Raw genomic sequence first — 16,608 nt, 5'->3', positions numbered from 1 at the left:
CCTTATGACTCAGCAATCGCACTTCTGAGTATTTATCTAAAGAAAACTAAAACACTCATTCGAAAAGATATATGCACCCCTACGCTCACTGCAACGCTATTTACAATAGCCCAGATATGAAAGCAACCTAAGTGCTCATCAGTAGACGAATGGATAAAGAAGATGTGGTACATAAATACAATGGAATATTACCCAGCCATAAAAAAAAAAAACGAAATAAATGAAATCTGATCATTCGTAATGCCATGGATAGAAGATGACCTAGAGGGTATTATGCTAAGTGAAATAAGTCAGGCAGAGACAAATACCATATGATTTTACTTATATGTGAAATCTAAGGAACAAAATAAACAAAATGAAAACAGACTCATAGATACGGAGAACAAACTGGTGATTGCTAGATGAGAAGGGGGTTGGCGGGGCGGGGTAAAAAAGGTGAAGGGATTAAGAAGTACAGATTGGTCGTTAAGGAAAGAGTCATGAGGATGTGAAGTACAGCATAGGGAATATGGTCAATAATATTGTAATAACTGTGTTGGATGCCAGGAGGGGACTAGAGTAAATGGGGGGGGGGGGGATCACTTCATAACTTATGTAAATGTCTAACGGCTCTGCTATACACCTGAAACTAATATAAAATTAAATAAAATCGAAAGGTCTAAAAAGAGGTGTCATCAAACTAAAGAGATTTATCATACTCAGGGCTTGGACAATTTATCATTATAAATATTGAATTTTTCATCGGCCTATTTAAATTCAAAACAATCATAATTAAAATTAAAGTATGAAGTTCTCAGAAATTCAACAAAATAATTCTAACATTTTAGTTTTAAAAAATTAAAAATGAACAGCAAAGTGTAGGGTGATAACCGCCTCCCCATTTATCTCTCCCAGATATTAAGACCCCGTACAAGCCAGGGTAATAAAAACAGAAAATACAAATGCACCAATAAAACAAAATAGCTCAGAAAATGATCCCTGGATGTACAACTTGATGTAGAGTGGCTTCCCATGTCAGTAGAGAAAAAGTGGTCTAATTTAGAGTTGTTTTTGTAAGAAAAATGGTCTTGCTATAAAGGGAAAATAGAAACCCAAGGCATAACTAATTTCCTAGGTAGAGTATGTATGGATAAATATATGTTGGGGGGCTGTCTTGAAATCTTATTGTAGGAAATCTTTATGAAGTAGAGCAAAGAAGGCATCTTAAAATACCTCAAAAGTACAACCAATAGTACAAATCAGATGGTTTTGACCCTATCAATATCGAGGACTTCCGTTCAACACGGGGTGCTATTTTTTCAACTGAGAAAAAAATCTTCATAGATTTTTTTCAACTGAGAAAAATCTTCATAAAGTCTAGAACCAGCAATGGCTTGATATCCAGGTAGAAGGAATGCCTGTCTTTGAATCAAAACCGTGAAGAAACAGGCATGAAACATAATAGAAATGCAGTCGAAGATTATGAAATCAAAAAGGGAAGCCCAAATTCTTAGCAGATATATTGAGATGATCAAACTCACTAACTGTCAGAGAAATGCAAATTAAACCACCAATGAGATATCTATTGCTTTCCAGTTATCATTTAGACAAATATATATATATATATATGTGTGTGTGTATATATATATACACACACACAAATGTGTGTGTGTGTGTGTGTGTGTGTGTGTGTGTGTGTAAAGTCAAAAATACCCCAAACTGACGTCATGGGGAAATGGGAACAGTTGCAGAGTGCCAGCAGGAGCGTAATTCCGGAGCGTGACCCAATAGCCCTAGGTGGACTGTGGTGGTCCCGTCTCTGGAGGTCCTGGGTGAGTGTGGTGGGTCTGTCCCCAGGGGTCCCAGGTGGAATGCGTTCAGCCTGTACATCCCCGGCTACTGTGCTTCAGTGCGTGGTCCCTCAGGGGCATTTTCCAGCAGGACAGTGAGAGGACGCACATAAGGGCAGGGGTCATGGAGCTGTCTGTGGCCAAGGCCAGGACGAGATGACCAGGTTCGTCACGAGGGTGATAGATAAGTGAAATCCGGTGGATGCCTCCTATGGAGCATTCCTCTGCCGTTAGGACCGTCACCTAACGAAACGTACAACGCGGAGAAACCTCTGCAACAGAACACTGGGCAGAAACCCCTGGCAGCGCCGTGGTTGAACCCAGAACTAAACCAGCACTGGACACTTTGCAAAGGCGAATACGTGTCAGAGGGCACACGGCAGGGACCTGGCATGCTGTCTGTGAGGGGCAGGGGAGAAAAGCAGCGGACGAGGAAGCTTTAAAGGCAACTGGTCATTTAACCGACGAAATTACATAAAATGAGAACTGTGCCCTGTAGGGAAACTTGATAATAGCGTGCCAAGGACTGAGGAATCTAATTAGCTCAATATTCAGAATTATGATAAAAGGAGGCAGCCCCCGTAGCTCTTCGCCCTGCTCTTACCAAACACTGTGCTCGCGACAAAAGCCACCTCTCCAGCCCCGTCCTTCAGACACCTGTGAAATGAGAAGGTGCCAGGAAGGTCAGCATGGCTTGGCCCTCCCCAGTTGCTTCCTCATGCCCCGCTGTGGGCAGGGCCCCGGGGGCTTGTCTCCTCTGGGCATCTGTTCCTTGGAGGGCAGGGCTCTGAGGCTTTGGGACACCCTAACTGGGAAGGTGGCAGCATCAACCTCCAGGTAGATTCTGCGGAGGAAGGGCTCAGGTGTTGGCCAGGGGCCCCAACCTTTCACTTTAAGGGCTGAGAGGGCAAACCTTTGTCTTTCTATGTAAAAGAGAGTTTTGAAGCCTTTACACCAGGGGACAAAGACTCAGTATCCTTGGCCATGAAGTTCTTTCTCCCAGGACTGAGTGGGCAAATGTGGCCTGGCTGGCAGAGAAGTGGGGAAGCCTCCCTCTGCAAAAACGCCTGAGCCCAGGAGCAGATGGGGAGAAAAGGAGCAGAGTTGGCCTCAGCATGGGGACAGAGAGGGTACAGGGGCTGGTCGGGCAGGGCTCACTGTCCCCCATCTTGGAGGGGAGGTCCAGGTAGGGCAGACCTGAATCAGCCTGGACTCTCCGCCATCTTACCCAGCAGGGAGCCTGGGACTGGTTGTCTCATGATAAGACTCCTTCAGTCCTTCTGTGGTTAGGGAGGGGACAGAATCAGCAGGTGGAACCCAGGACAACACAGGGGCAAAACCAGATTCAGGGTTCTCTGGGGTGACTGAGGGGGCCACTACCGAGGTGACTGCGCCTCAGGCTGGTGCGACCCAGGGGGCTGCAGGGAACACGCAGTGGGCAAAGTCGTCACCTCTTTGGACTTAGTTTCTCTATTCACACAGCGGCGAGAGGACTGGACCTCCTCTGTGACCCCTACTAGCAGGCTGAGCTCTATTTGGAGCCAGAGAAAAGGTCTCTGGGCCTGAAGACATATAGTGCTCAGGCCACCGGGGAGAAGAAGACTGTCTCGCTCACTTGATGGCACCGGAGTCGCCAAAGTACGGTTCGTTGGAGGAGCAGGCACATTTATTTTCCCCTGTCCCCGAACACAGCTGACACAGGTTGGGGTACTGTGTTCCATCCGCGCAGGGAACACAACTGGCAGAGAAGAATTCGGCCACAGCTGTTGAAGACAGAAAAATGGGCCACAGAGTGTGAGCCAGCCCTGGCCACAGCCGGTCACACCTCCCAGTGTGCACTCTCCCACGGGCATCCCTCCCTCCACCCTGCCAGACGTGTCGCCTCTGTTGTGAGGTCGGGAGCTCAGAGACACACCTTGGCTGAGAGCAGACTCAGCCCCCAGCTCCCAAGGGCAGCCCGTGCAGCGAACCCCGCCAAGGCATGTCAAGCCAGTCAACCTCACCCCCACCTTGGAGTCACCCCGCATGTGACTGTGTGGTCCCGAGGTGGCTGGCTAGGTATGAACTGGAGTAGAGACCCCTGCTTGAGATCATCCACAATCCCCCAGCCATGTCACCTTTCTGAAGGGGCTCAGATGGCCCTGCCCAGTTCAGGAGCGGACGGAGCGTGCCGATAGGGATGTCCCACCCGACAGAGCTGTTGAAGGCCGAGTGGCAGGACTTCACGCCTTTCACTTGGTTCAGCAGCAAGGAGCTGTCCCTCTTCACCACGGCCACAGCATAAAAGTGGGTTTCTGGCTCAACAAAGGGACAGAGAGAATTGAAAGCTCTTGGCCTGGACCCAAGGGAGAAAAACAGCCCACCTTGACAAAGCCCGTCGTAGGACAGGGACCCTTGTGCCTGATTGCCCAGGGAGCATACAGTGTCCTCACCCAGTGGATCAGCCTCTGGCCCAAAGAGCCCAGTGACTCCATCCCCTGCAAGAGACCCCACCTCTGCGACTCATCCGCTCTGACTCCGTAGAGGCCAGGGTCAAGGCCTCGGCCACCCCAGCACTGGGTTCTCAGGGAGAACTCACTCTCTTCAGTCCCATAGAACTCTGCTGCTACAGGTCGCAGATTGTAGGGGTCCGTGACCGCCTCAAACAGCAATCTGCTATCAAGGGCCACAGCATCTGCCTTGTTTTCCTGAAAGCAAAGAGGCCAGACCAGCTTCAGGGGAAAGCCCGCCCTAACCCAGGAGAGTGGCTATCACACGTCATGAGGCTCCATGGCTGCAAAGATCTGCAGAAGAGTCAGCGTTTGATCACGTTCACTCACATCCTATGAGAGGTGGCACAGGCCACAGGGCCCTCTTTTGGGACAACGAGCACCAATCCAACTGCTTTACCTCCTGAGCTTGGCACATGGCCTCCCTCTGTTGGTCAAACTCTTCACAGTCATTTATATTTAAAGTCGTTTGTCCTGGAGGCTTTCTTCCCTGTTTTCGCTCTCTATTTATTTCTTCCAAGTTCTTTTTTATTGGATAGAAAATTTAACTATTAAGGTATCTTAATTATCATAATTAAAGTTATCATAATTAACCATGTTCATCTTCTTTGGTATATTACTGCTCACATGCTTACATATTTCTTGTATTTGCAATCTGGTAAAGATGATATTTTGTGGGCTGCTTTATTCATCTAAAATTGTACATATTTTCTCCTACAGAGTCCTTATTGATTTTACTGACTTCACAGTATTTTATTATAATGTTGTTGTTCCATAATATATTAAATAATTCCCCCAAATGTTTAGCAATTGGGTTATTTCTGACTTTTTGTCGTTAAAACTACGTTTTCACGGATAGCGTTGTCCTCATCGCTTTTTTCCCTTCTGATGACCTGTTGTCACGGGATAGGCATCTGTGAAATCACCCAGACAATAATTATGTTTATTTATTGGCTGCTGTCACCAGAAAATTTGTAATGCCAATTTAGAATGCCACTGACCCTGAGCGTAAGTTTCACTATAGAATCACCAGCAGGATAAGCTTTCATTTTATTAAGTGTTATTACTTTAGAAAACGCAAATGCTAACGAATTGCTTAGATTCGCATTTGTCTGATTATTAAGAGGAACATTTCGTAAATATTTTTATCGATTATGAATTCCCTATTATGAATACTCTGTTTATATCATTTTTCTCATGTGATCCTGCATTTCTTGCCCATTTGAATTAGTTTTTTTGCAGAATGAAAATAAGAATCACTTGTCAGAGCTGGTGCATATTTACTCTGGGGCTTTCTAAAATTTTTGTTTAAATGTTTTTACTGGCTATGAATTAAATCATTTATATTTTTAAATCTGTCAGTTTACTGAATGATTTAACTCATTGCTGTTACAAACTAAGAGATTTCTCTTTCTGCTGTGGTTCTGCTAATTAATATCTCCTCTAGTTTTTCAATAATATCCATTTTCTTTTTAACTATTTAATCTACCTCAACTTTATTTTGATGTATGGTATATAGAACTGGTTTCAAATGGGACGCTGGTTAAAAGGTAGATTTTCAGAACTCATTCACAGATATTCACGTTGAATAGGGCAGAATAGGGCTGAAGAATCTGCATTTTAAACCAGCAGGAAATGATGTCCACAGGCCATGATTGTAAAATAATACCCTAAAACATCGCTCAAACTAGATTTTTCCCCTCAATACTGTTTCGGTAACCCTAGGTCTTATTGGAAACTTTTATACAGATGAAGCGCTCTTTGCCAGAGTCAAGTACACGCACCATGGCACAGAGGACACGTCTGTTGAGTGAATAAGTCAAAATTATTTCAGTAGATCTTTTTGTCTCAAAAAACAAAAGGAATCTGAAATCATCCACAAGTCACGATTCCCTTTTTCTCTCTCTGAGAACATCTTCCCCATGCCCAGTGCCCTGGCAGGCCCTCCCCCGCAATGTGACATGGGGACGATGACCGGCTGAGTTTATTTCTCTCAGGGTTTAGAGGAAATGATCTTCCAGAAGTAATCTTGGCTTTTGTCAGTGTTACAAGTTCATCCTATATGACCGCTGAAGTGTCATTATTACATAGCTGTTATCAACAAATTATGGTCTCTTCACTTCTTTCTAAATAGCCTTGTGTCCTACAAGAGAGGACTGCTGTCCCCTGACAGGCCCCCCGGGAATAAAAGCCGGGAGTCGAGGGGACAGCACATGTTCTATTTTGCTCCATTCCTTCCCTTCCCCTCCATTCAGTGTGGTCCCACCCAACACATGGCGCCGACTTACCGCGATGGCCTGGATACAGTCCTTGTGGGAGGCTTTCCTTGAGCAGGAGATAAGGGGGCCATTCACTTTTTTCAAATTCCGTCGGAGTTTGCTGCATTTTGCTGCCTCTGCTTTGGATACGTTGCACCATCGAAGGCCTCTCTTGGAGGCGGCCAGACACAGTCCTGGGAGAAAGGCAAAGGAGTAAGGGTTTAAGCACTGCCCGTGGCAGAGACTGCCTCACCCTCCGACGGACTTTCCCAGACTCCTCCATTCTCTCTGCTCCCCTCCGCCCCCCTTCCCTACCCATTCTGTGGCAAAGTCAGGCCACTCTCCTCAGGTGCAGGTGTCTTGCTGGCCTAGTAAGCACTCTGTCCTGGCCAGAGGGCCACGATTCTTAGTAAGTTAGAGGAGACAATCAGAGCCTCGGGGTTTTCTTCCTGTGATTGACACACTTTCCACTCCTAGAAAAATGATGAGGATCCCATGCATTCGTTTATGGGGTTCTTCTACCTGCCTCGTCCCACTTGAACCTGGGAGGTGGGCAGGAGAATTATTGCTCCCGATGTGGAAACTGGCTCTCGAGGAGGCTGAGCAACTAACTGTTGAGTAGCGGCAAAGTCCAGCCTAGAATCCAGTTGCCTCTAGATTGTCTATAAGCATCTCCACAGGGGATGCCAAAGGAACTAAGGAAAATGCACCTGACTCCTTGCCAGTAGCCGCGGTAAGTGGTGTACCAGATGGGTCAGTGCACCTGAGCTACTGCCATTCATTCCTGTAACGGAAAGACTGGTTCTCTTGCCAAGCCTGCCTTTGTTGCTGGAATCTATGTAATTAGGGAGGAGGCTGAACTAGATTTGCTCACAGCTCTTGAAAACCATATGGATGCCTAGTAAAGGGCATCTATGAAAAACCTACAGTGAACATCACATTAAAATGGTGAAAGATCGGGCACCCTCACCCTAAGATCAGGAATAATGCAAGGGTGCCCCTCTCACATCTCCTATTCAAGTTAGTACTGGAGATCCTGGCCACAGCAATAAGGCAAGGAAAATAAATAGATAAAAGACATTCAGACTGGAAAGGAAGAAGTAAGACGGTCTTTATTTGCAGACGACATGCTCCTCTACGTGGAAAATCCGACGGAGTCCACAAAATGCTATTAGAACTAATAAGCAAGTATGAGGTCACGGGATACGAGATTGATATACAAAAATCGATTCTATTTTTTGCATATGAGCATTGCATGATCCAAAAATGAAATTAAAGTACAATTCTATTCATAAGAACATCAAAGAGAATGATACTAAGAAAAATATTTAACAAAAAATGTAAGGTTTGTACACTAAAAATTGCAAAACTTTGCTGAAGGAAATTAAAGCTCTAAATAAATGGAGAGACATTTATGTTCATGCTTTACAAGACTCAATATTGTTAAGATGATAATTCTCCCTAAATTGATATAGAGAAACCATTCAATGTCTATCAAAATTCCAGCAGGCTTTTTTTTTTTTTTTTTTTGCAGAAGTTGATAAGCAGGTTCTAAACTTCATATAGAATAAATAAATAAATTTACATAAAATAGTCAAAATAATTTTGTGATTTATAACTTATTTTTATATAATTTATATAGAATAGCCATAAACAATTTTGAAAAAGAACAAAGCTGAAGGAATTTTACTTCCTAATTTCAAAGCATACTATAAAGTTACCGTTATCACAACAGTTTGGTATTAGCTTAAAGATAGACATATAGCTCAATGAAACAGAATTGAGAGTCCAGAAGTAAATTCTTACATTTACGGTCAATTGATTTTTGGCAAAGATGCTAAGACAGTTGGTAGAAAGGGTAGTTTAACAAATGGCACTAGCACAATTAGATATCCACACACGAAAAAATAAACTTAGAGCCCTGCCTCACCCCATGCACAAAAATTAACTCTAAGTGGATCACAGAATTTACTGTAAGAGAAATAACATGTAAACTTTGAGCAGAAAACACAAAAGAAAAACTTCTCAATATTAGGTTAGGCAAAGATTAATTATCTATGACACCAAAAGCATAGTCCATAAATAAAAAATAAGGATTAATTGAACTTATCAAAATTCAAAACGTTTGTGTTTCAAAAGACAGTTAAAATTAAAACATGAGCAACAATCTGGGAGAAAACATTTATAAAGAACTCTGACAACTCAATAACAGGAAGACAAACGACCCAATTAAAAAATGGGCAAAAGTTACGTACAGACATCTCTCCAAAGAAGATACTTGACTGGCTGACAAGCACATGAAAAGATGCTCAACATCATTAGTCATTAGGGAGATGTAAATTAAAAGCACAACGAGATGATTGTTATTTCACACCCACTGGAACAGTTATAATATCCAAAGCAGAGGATGACGAATGTTGGTGAAGATGTGGAGACACAGGGACCCTCATGTATTGCTGAGAATGTAAAACGCTGGAACCACTTTGGGAAACAGGTTGGCGGTTTTCCAAAATGTTCAACGCAGAGTCAGCAAGTGACCCAGCAAGTCCATTTCTAAAAATAGACCCTAAAGAAATAAAAATATGTGTCCACATATAGACTCCCGCATGGATATTCATAGCGATATAATTCAGAACAGCCAAAAAGAGGAAAGAATCTGAATGACCAACCGACAACCGGTGAATGGCTAGACGAAACGTGTTATGTCTATACAACGTGATAGTATTTGGCAATAAAAAGGAACTACTGATATGCACGACAAGATGAATGAGCCTCGTTTATGCCACGTGAAAAAAAAAGCCACACACAAGACCCCACATATTATTCTATGATTCTACTCGCACGAAACGTCCATAAAAGGCACATTTACAGAAACAGAAAGTAGATTCGTGGTCGCCTGACGCTGGGGTGAGAATGAGGATTAACTATATTAAAAATGGACATAAGGAATCATTTGGGGGGGGCGGGGAATGAAAATATTCTAAATCTGATTTGCAGAGATGGTTGCACCACTGGGTAAAGTTACTAAAAATCATTGAGTTTGTACACCTGAAACAGGGGAGTTTTGTGAGATGTAAAATACACCCCAGTAAAGCTGTTAAAAACAAAAAGCAAAAACACTTGGTCACAAAAGCCCCCTTCCCCTTTGTGCTTCCGGGTAGAACATTCGGCCAGCTGCCACTTCTACCCCTGAGCCACGCCCTGCACAGTCAGACCCACCACGGTATTTGAGGCACAGAGAGGGGTGTCGGGGGGAGACCTGTGGCCCCAGGACTCAGGAGTATGTTGCCATTCGCCTCCTCCGCCAGCTACTGTCCCAAGGAAACCCCAGGGCATGTAACTTATCCTGGGACTACTTCGTGGAACTGTCCTTTGGTGAAAATCAACCCAGTCAGATTCAGCCATTTGCAACCCAGTAGCATTTACTGGATGACCTCTGTATACACAGCACTATGTGTCACACAGAGGCACATGTAAGCAGACAGGACCAGATCTCGCCTCTCATCTGGAGCGGCAAAAAGCCAAGAAAAACAAAAGAGGAAGCTAAGTGTGAATAATGCTTTAGAAGGGAATAAAGACGGAACCAGGAGTGAGGCCTTCGGGCCCTCGGCCAGTAGTTGGGAGGGGTGGGGCGGGTGCTGGACGTCCCAGAAGGCGGGAACAATGTGCCCGTGTGCACAGCTAATGTTGCAAAAAGCACATTCTAGGCCAGGTGCTTTACTCAGCGCTTCACCGATTCTCTCTCCACTGACCCTCCCAGCCTCGATTTATTGTGAACTCTGCCAACTATCCTCAGGTGAGGAAGTTGTGGTCGTAACCAGTGAGAAGTTGTGGTCGTAACCAGTGACGTGACTTGCCTGAGGTCTCACAATTAATAAGCGTTGGATCAAAGACCTGAACCAAGGCAGTCAGACACAGCCCCCCCACCACCACCGGGCTAGCCTGCCTTTTTAGGGTTGGCTGAGTTAGAGACCGCCGCAGTGGAAATGAGGCTGGTAAAGGTTTGGGGATCAGATCGTGAAAGTCTTTGACGCTGTGACTCACAGAGAGTAGAAATCAGCTCTGCGCGGGGTAGCGGGGGAGGGTGGACTGAGAGCTGGGAGTCAGACTGAGAAGCAGCGGGAATGGAGAAGGGAGCAGGGATGGGGCGTTGCTGGAGGAACCGAGCTCGGGGCTGGGATGGGACCTGGGGGTGAAGGGAGAGAGGAAAATGGAAGACCAGATCTCAAGTTGGGCGGAGGGCGTGAGCAGTGGCAGGAAAGGGGGAACCGTGGCAGAGCTTGTTTCCTCCCCTGGGCAGGGCTGACCCAGGACACCAAAGGACCACCGGGGTCTTCCGAGATGCACAGTCCCCAGCCCCCCAAACGCCAGGGGCGGGGTGCAGATCCAGCACTCTGTTCATCCCTCCTCGCTCCAAAGGTATGTGCCCCCCGCTCTCGAGAGCAAATGCTCCCTGAAGCCGGTCTGGGTCTGGTCGCTCTTATATCCCCAACCTGGCACCTGAACCGTGACAGCCACTCAGATGCTTCCCACCTGGGCCTGGATGGAATCTTCCTGAAGGTACACGTCCTCAGATTCATTCTGTGCAGACATGGAGCGCCCCGGCCTCGCCCAACCTCTGCCAACCAGAACTCCCAAGAGGAGCAGCGTAGGAACCCCCTAGGCAGCTGCTATTCCTTCCTCAGGGTAGGATGAGGGTTTCGGGGACACTTTGGGATGCTGGCCACCATCCCATTGACTTCAGGGTTTACACTGAAAATGTCTGTGGGGCCGAGAAAATCAAAGATTCAAGTGAAAACAGAACCCAGCAGTGAAACTCTGAGCCAGAATCTTAGACCGAGGTCCGTGACCGCCTATAAGACAGCAAAGCTTCCTGCCCCTCCGCCTCTCCCCGGTGGCCCCAACCCTGTGCTGTGGGCCCAGCGGGCCACGTGTCAGAAAGCAGAAAGGAGGCTGGTCCTGAGCAGTCAGTCCTGGCCAGGCCCAGTCGTGCTTTAGGAAAGAGAGGAATGACCCGTGGGAAGGAATTTGGAGAAGGGGACCACAAGGCAGGGACAGGGGTGGCATGTGCTCCCTAGGTGTGGGGAGCACTGCTGCTCTCTAACCACCCGCTTCCATCCAGGAAGCTCCCAGCCCAGAGCAGATGTCCTAAGACGGGAGGCGGCAGAGCTGCTGTGACTGGGCTGGTTGGACCTGTGGGGGCAGGGGAGGCGGCTTCCACTCTGACCCCCACGCACGCTGCCTGGGCGCCAGGGCCTTCACAGCCCTCTCCGCGGCGGCCTCAGACGCTGGCTCCCACCGCGGAAACCCTGCGCTCACACACGGACGTCGCCGATGCCCGTCGCTGGTGAGCACCCTCCGAGCACCCCAGGAATCACTCCCGGTACTTGAGTACAGAGCTAATGATTGTTTAGTCCCTGTAGATGTTTGGCCCCTCTTTTATTTTTTATTATATATATTTTTAGGCGAGGCAACCCTTGGTTGACCTCACAGATTGCATTATTTTTTTTTTATTTTTTAGCCTACAGCACCTGGTCTTCCTAGGTGGTCTCCCATCCAAGTACTAACCAGGCTCAACCCTGCTTAGCTTCCGAGATCAGCCGGGATCTGGCTTGTTCAGGGTGGCATGGCTGTAGACTGGACCCTCTTTTAAATGAAGAAACTAAGGCTCCGAAAGGCTCTGCAGGAGCTCTACACGGCCCTTGCAGGAGCTGGGAGCTGAACTCCAGGTCTGCGGTGCATCTTGGGTCTCGTTTTGCTCCCATGTAAACCGCTATGGGTAGGACAAAAGGGGACGAGGTCTGGGGAACCGACACAGCTCTAGGCTTTCAGCCACCGGCTTAGAGGAGCAGGTGCTCCAGCTTCTCCCCAGGCTGGTAGGCAGGATCCGGCCCCAAGCCCTGGTGCCTCCGGGGCTGCAGGCACTGTGTGTCAACCCTGCAGGGGGCAGGGACCGGCACACCCACATGGAGGGACACGCAGTGACAGGAAAGGGGGCCCCCACCCCGCGGGGCGCATCGACCACGGCCCCCGCCCCCGCCCGCAGGGGCGCGGGGACCAGGAAGCCTGGTGGGGGCACGCCCCCAGGCACCCGCACTCACCGAGGACCCAGAGGGACAGCAGGGCAGAGAAGATGAGCTTCATATCTGGGGTCCTGAGGAGACTCCAGCAAACCAAGGCTCTGCTACCTGCGCCTGCTTCGCACCCCTTTATCCCCTTGGTAACCTCATGGGGTTGGCCCCGCCCTGTGGCCCAATAGGGCCCCCTGCGCCCTCCCCCCACTTAGTTCCTGGAGGCTGAAGAGCCCTGGGGTGGTGGGGGAGGGGACAGAGCTGGGCCGGGAAGGAAAGGTGCCTGGGCCAGGCTTGGCACCAGGAGAGAAGAAGCTCAGCCCACAGCCACCTCCCTGGTCTGCGCTGGCGCTCCCGTGGGGCCACCCTTTCTCTCCCATCACCCTGCAAGCCCCTGGGGCATTGCAGCCGTTGGGTCCAGTCTTCCCTCTGGTCTCAGTGCCTCCTAGAGGTGGGACATGGAGCAGAAGTCCTAAGGTGAATATTTGTGCATCATCTGGACTGCGACATTGAACTTTCCTTTAGCAGATGGTGTCTGAAGTGCCTGGGAGGCGACTAGGGCAGGGGGCTCCGCCTCCATCTTGGCTCGGCAGCCAGCCTGAGGTCTAAAGGGGACCCACTGCCCAGCCTGAGGTCGGCAGCAGCGTGGCCAGCTGGAAAGATAACAGAGGCTGCCCAGAGTCTGACCCGGGCCGCCCTAGGGTCCTCCCAGCCCTACCGAGACCACAATCCAGCTTCCTAAGAAACAGAGCCAGAGGCCTCTGGGGGAAGAACCACCACCCAGTGCCCAGTGGCTGTCCCCCTGTCCCCTCGTCTGCCGAAGAGAAGGATATCCTACCCCTTGTTTCTGTTTTGTTTTGTTTTACGGAAGAATGAGGTGGGCAATGGGAAGCTCATTTTAATGTGTCACATTTTGTCCTCTATGCTTGAGTTGACCGGCTCCTTCCCCGTTTTTGGAAGCTGTTTTTGAATCCTAAAGTTAGAATTCTGCTTCTAAGAATACATCTTGTAAAATACACTCCCGTGACGTGCAATAGCCTCCATACAACGGTGCCCAGGGCAGCACTGCGTGGTTATTAATGGACTGGAAGCAAACTAAACGTCCATCTCTGGGGGTGTCACATGGAATGCGGTGCCATGCATGCAGTGGGACACACCGGGGGCCTCAGCGAGGGCGGGCCACCTTGTGTGTATCACTGCGAACTTAGCTCCCGGAGACTCTGAGGGAAGGTGTTAGCGCTAAGAGCTGGAGGGATCTCAGACCACCTCGACACCCCCTCTCATCAGCTCATTCTGGCCAGCGTGTGGGCCTGAAATCTGCTTGACCGGAGAAGCTGGCCTTGACCCTGCCCTTGACCCTGCCCTCCCCGGAGCAGATCAGCAGCACCCAGGGAAGCCGCACTGGTGAGGGTGGGCACCGCATGGAGAGGCAGACCCCGCCTGAGTCTCTAAGGCTCTCAAGGAGGCCATGGAGTCCCCACCCTGGATGGGGATCTGGCCGAGACACAGATTGGGGTCCGGGGTTCAGGGCTGAAATCCCCGGTTGGGTTTTGGGTGACAGATCCAGAGTCTCTCGTTGTTTGGAAACATAGTATCGCAACATTAAAAGTTGCTTTCATCAATAATTGCAATAAGCTCTTTCAAAAATAGTGAAGAAATGTAAAATTGACTAATTCTCAGGAGTGCCGAAGCATCTCTGCGGTTAGATTAGTAGCTCAGCTTTGCCTCTCCATGATTATAAACGAATTAAGAAATGTCACAAGCTACGTCTCTATCTCTGAGTGCAAATTAGGGAAAGGATGGGTTGGAAAGTCAGAGGCTTCTAGACCCTCTGATGTCTGGGGCAGCTTTGGCAGGAACACAGAGTGCCTGGGGCCACAGCCAAGAGGCTGAGATTAAGGGGTGCCCTGGAGGCAGGACTGAGGTCAGCAACAGGGCAGGCTGTTTTTCTGCTGTGTTTGCAGGGGATGACCCGCCCCCAGCCAGGGATGTGTTCAGCTGGACACTCGCTGAAAAGTCCTCCAAGGCCATCTGCAAAGGAAGCTGGTGCAGGAGTACGTCTGCCCAGAAGCCAAATGAAGTTCAACTGATCTGTTATCAATATCAATTTATTCATTCATTCATGCCAGAACCGGTGAGGGCAAAGGGTCCGTCCTTGCCCTCAGGAGCTCATGGCACAATGGAGCCTGGGAGATTGGGGGCACAGCCACACACCTCTGTCACACGGGCCACCCGGGAAAAGGCAAAGCAGCATAAACAAGGAGAGTGGGAACTAGCGGAGGAAAGACCAGCCAGTTCCTATCATGAGGGCTCCAGAAGAGTCTGAAAAAGAGCCTTTGACCTTAGTACCTGGCGGGAGGGGTAGGGTTTCTACGGGGAGAGTAGTCAGGTAGAAGAAACAGCCTCAGTGACCAGTGACCAGTACCTGAATATGAGAGACCACAAAAGGTCACTCAGGGCTTTCTGGCCCTGAAGTCTTATTGGAAAGATGAACAAAGTCACCTCCTCTCTCCCGAGCTCCACACCAGGTGTCTGTCTGCGCGCTGGACAGGTCCTCTTGAGATTCCCGTAGGCATCTATTCAATGCATCTGAAATGCAGCTCATCCGCTCCCTCTAGGACCTTCTCTCATATTTCTACCGCTTTCCACCAAACCCACCAGACAAAGAGCCTCAGAGTCCTCCCCAATCCAGCTGGCCCTGCACGTGTGATGGGCACTTGATGATCAATATTGGTTGGATGAACGAGTGAGTGAGAAGGAGGAAGGACAGGAGGCGGGCAAAGGATCCTGCTTGTCTAGTCTGAAAAACGGCGAGGCCCAGGGCTGGCCACGCCGGGCTGCTCAGAGCCTGTGCGCGTGGAGTCATTCATTTCCCGCTAATTCAACCTCCATCTATGGGGCAGCCTGCACGGGATCTTCCCGAAGGTACAAGTTTCCAAACGCTGAGACGGTAGCATGGCGTGACTGTAAGGAGTACGCAGAAGGTGGCTGCGGTACAAACCGCCATATCACAGCAGGAGCTCGTGCTTAACAGGTGGGTGAGGGAGGCCACCTCTCTTCCCTCACTCCCTCTCCACCCCCGAAATCCACACCGTGACCCTTCGTCGGCTCAAGGATGGGCCCAAGCTGAGCCCTCCCCACCTGTGAGCAGTAAAGCCCACCACACTGTGCCCCCTATGGAGTCCTCTGGTTTCCAACCCCGAAAGGGGTTTCGAAAAGGAAGCGTGGGATCTGGGCGGAGCTGGCTCCAGGTGGAGTAAGGGAGGAGAGTTCTCTAGATGGGCACTTACGCTGGGTCTCTAGCCCGGCCGACGGGAGAGTCCGGGCCTGGTTCCTGCCCTTGCCAGCGGTGCGAGGTTGGTTGCTGGCTGGGTACAGACCCGTTTGGTAAATATTAAGGATTTTGTGGTAGGTTCTCAAAGCATTGGGAGCTCGAAATCAGTCGTGGTGGGAGTATTTACACCATGGAAATGAGCAAAGCTATACATCCGGGCACTTTTCCCTCCCAGAGAACCGGTTTACGGCACACCGTAAACTGCCTGTGTTTGTCATCGTCGGCATTCAGTGCCCATGTTAGTGTGGCATGGGGTTTGCGGGGGTGCCGTCCCAGGAATGAGACCAGGTAATAATTCACAGCATTTGGATGGCACTTTTAACTCCAAACAGACCTGTCAGTGACCTCATCTCATGTGACTATAACGACGGTTCCGTGAGTTAATAAAATCACTGTTTCTGCTCTAAAAAACAGGTAAACCTAGGGTCGCCTGTGGTCACACAGGGAGTGAGACGCAGAGACAAAGCCCTGAGCCCCCCATGAGCCCGCAGCCCAGGCTCTTCCACAGGACTCTCCAGGGAGCTCGGGGTGCACACCGAGGCCAGGAGTCTCCTCCGCTCTTGATCTCAGCAAGCACTGACCGCCCCCCCCCCCCCGCCATGGACCCGGCACTGTCCAGCCCCATCC

The 16,608-nt window shown here is 49.2% G+C and overlaps 1 protein-coding gene, 1 long non-coding RNA gene and 1 pseudogene across 2 annotated transcripts in view; 1 reads left to right on the top strand and 2 right to left on the bottom strand.

Annotated features, from left to right (window-relative positions):
- Positions 1-12,740, bottom strand: part of LTF (lactotransferrin) — a 33,426-nt gene extending 20,686 nt beyond the window's left edge. Inside the window, exons 1-6 of the mRNA XM_023529019.1 lie at positions 12,678-12,740; positions 6,607-6,770; positions 4,408-4,516; positions 3,947-4,123; positions 3,445-3,592; positions 2,434-2,486 (exon numbers count right to left, since the gene is read on the bottom strand). Of these exons, the coding sequence (XP_023384787.1) occupies positions 2,434-2,486; positions 3,445-3,592; positions 3,947-4,123; positions 4,408-4,516; positions 6,607-6,770; positions 12,678-12,720 (694 nt within the window). The 5' untranslated portion in view covers positions 12,721-12,740. The remainder of the gene's footprint in view (positions 1-2,433; positions 2,487-3,444; positions 3,593-3,946; positions 4,124-4,407; positions 4,517-6,606; positions 6,771-12,677) is intronic.
- LOC111738091 lies at positions 10,487-11,777 on the top strand. Its single transcript, XR_002779679.1, has 3 exons — positions 10,487-10,571; positions 10,877-10,995; positions 11,699-11,777. It is a non-coding gene; the product is annotated as an uncharacterized LOC111738091 (long non-coding RNA).
- Positions 12,096-12,214, bottom strand: LOC111738130 (annotated as a pseudogene).
- Positions 12,741-16,608: the final 3,868 nt, after the last annotated feature.

This window comes from Pteropus vampyrus, unplaced genomic scaffold (genome assembly GCF_000151845.1).
Source record: "Pteropus vampyrus isolate Shadow unplaced genomic scaffold, Pvam_2.0 Scaffold35, whole genome shotgun sequence".
In the NCBI taxonomy this organism is placed as follows: domain Eukaryota; kingdom Metazoa; phylum Chordata; class Mammalia; order Chiroptera; family Pteropodidae; genus Pteropus; species Pteropus vampyrus.
This window is presented reverse-complemented; position numbering and strand designations above follow the sequence as displayed.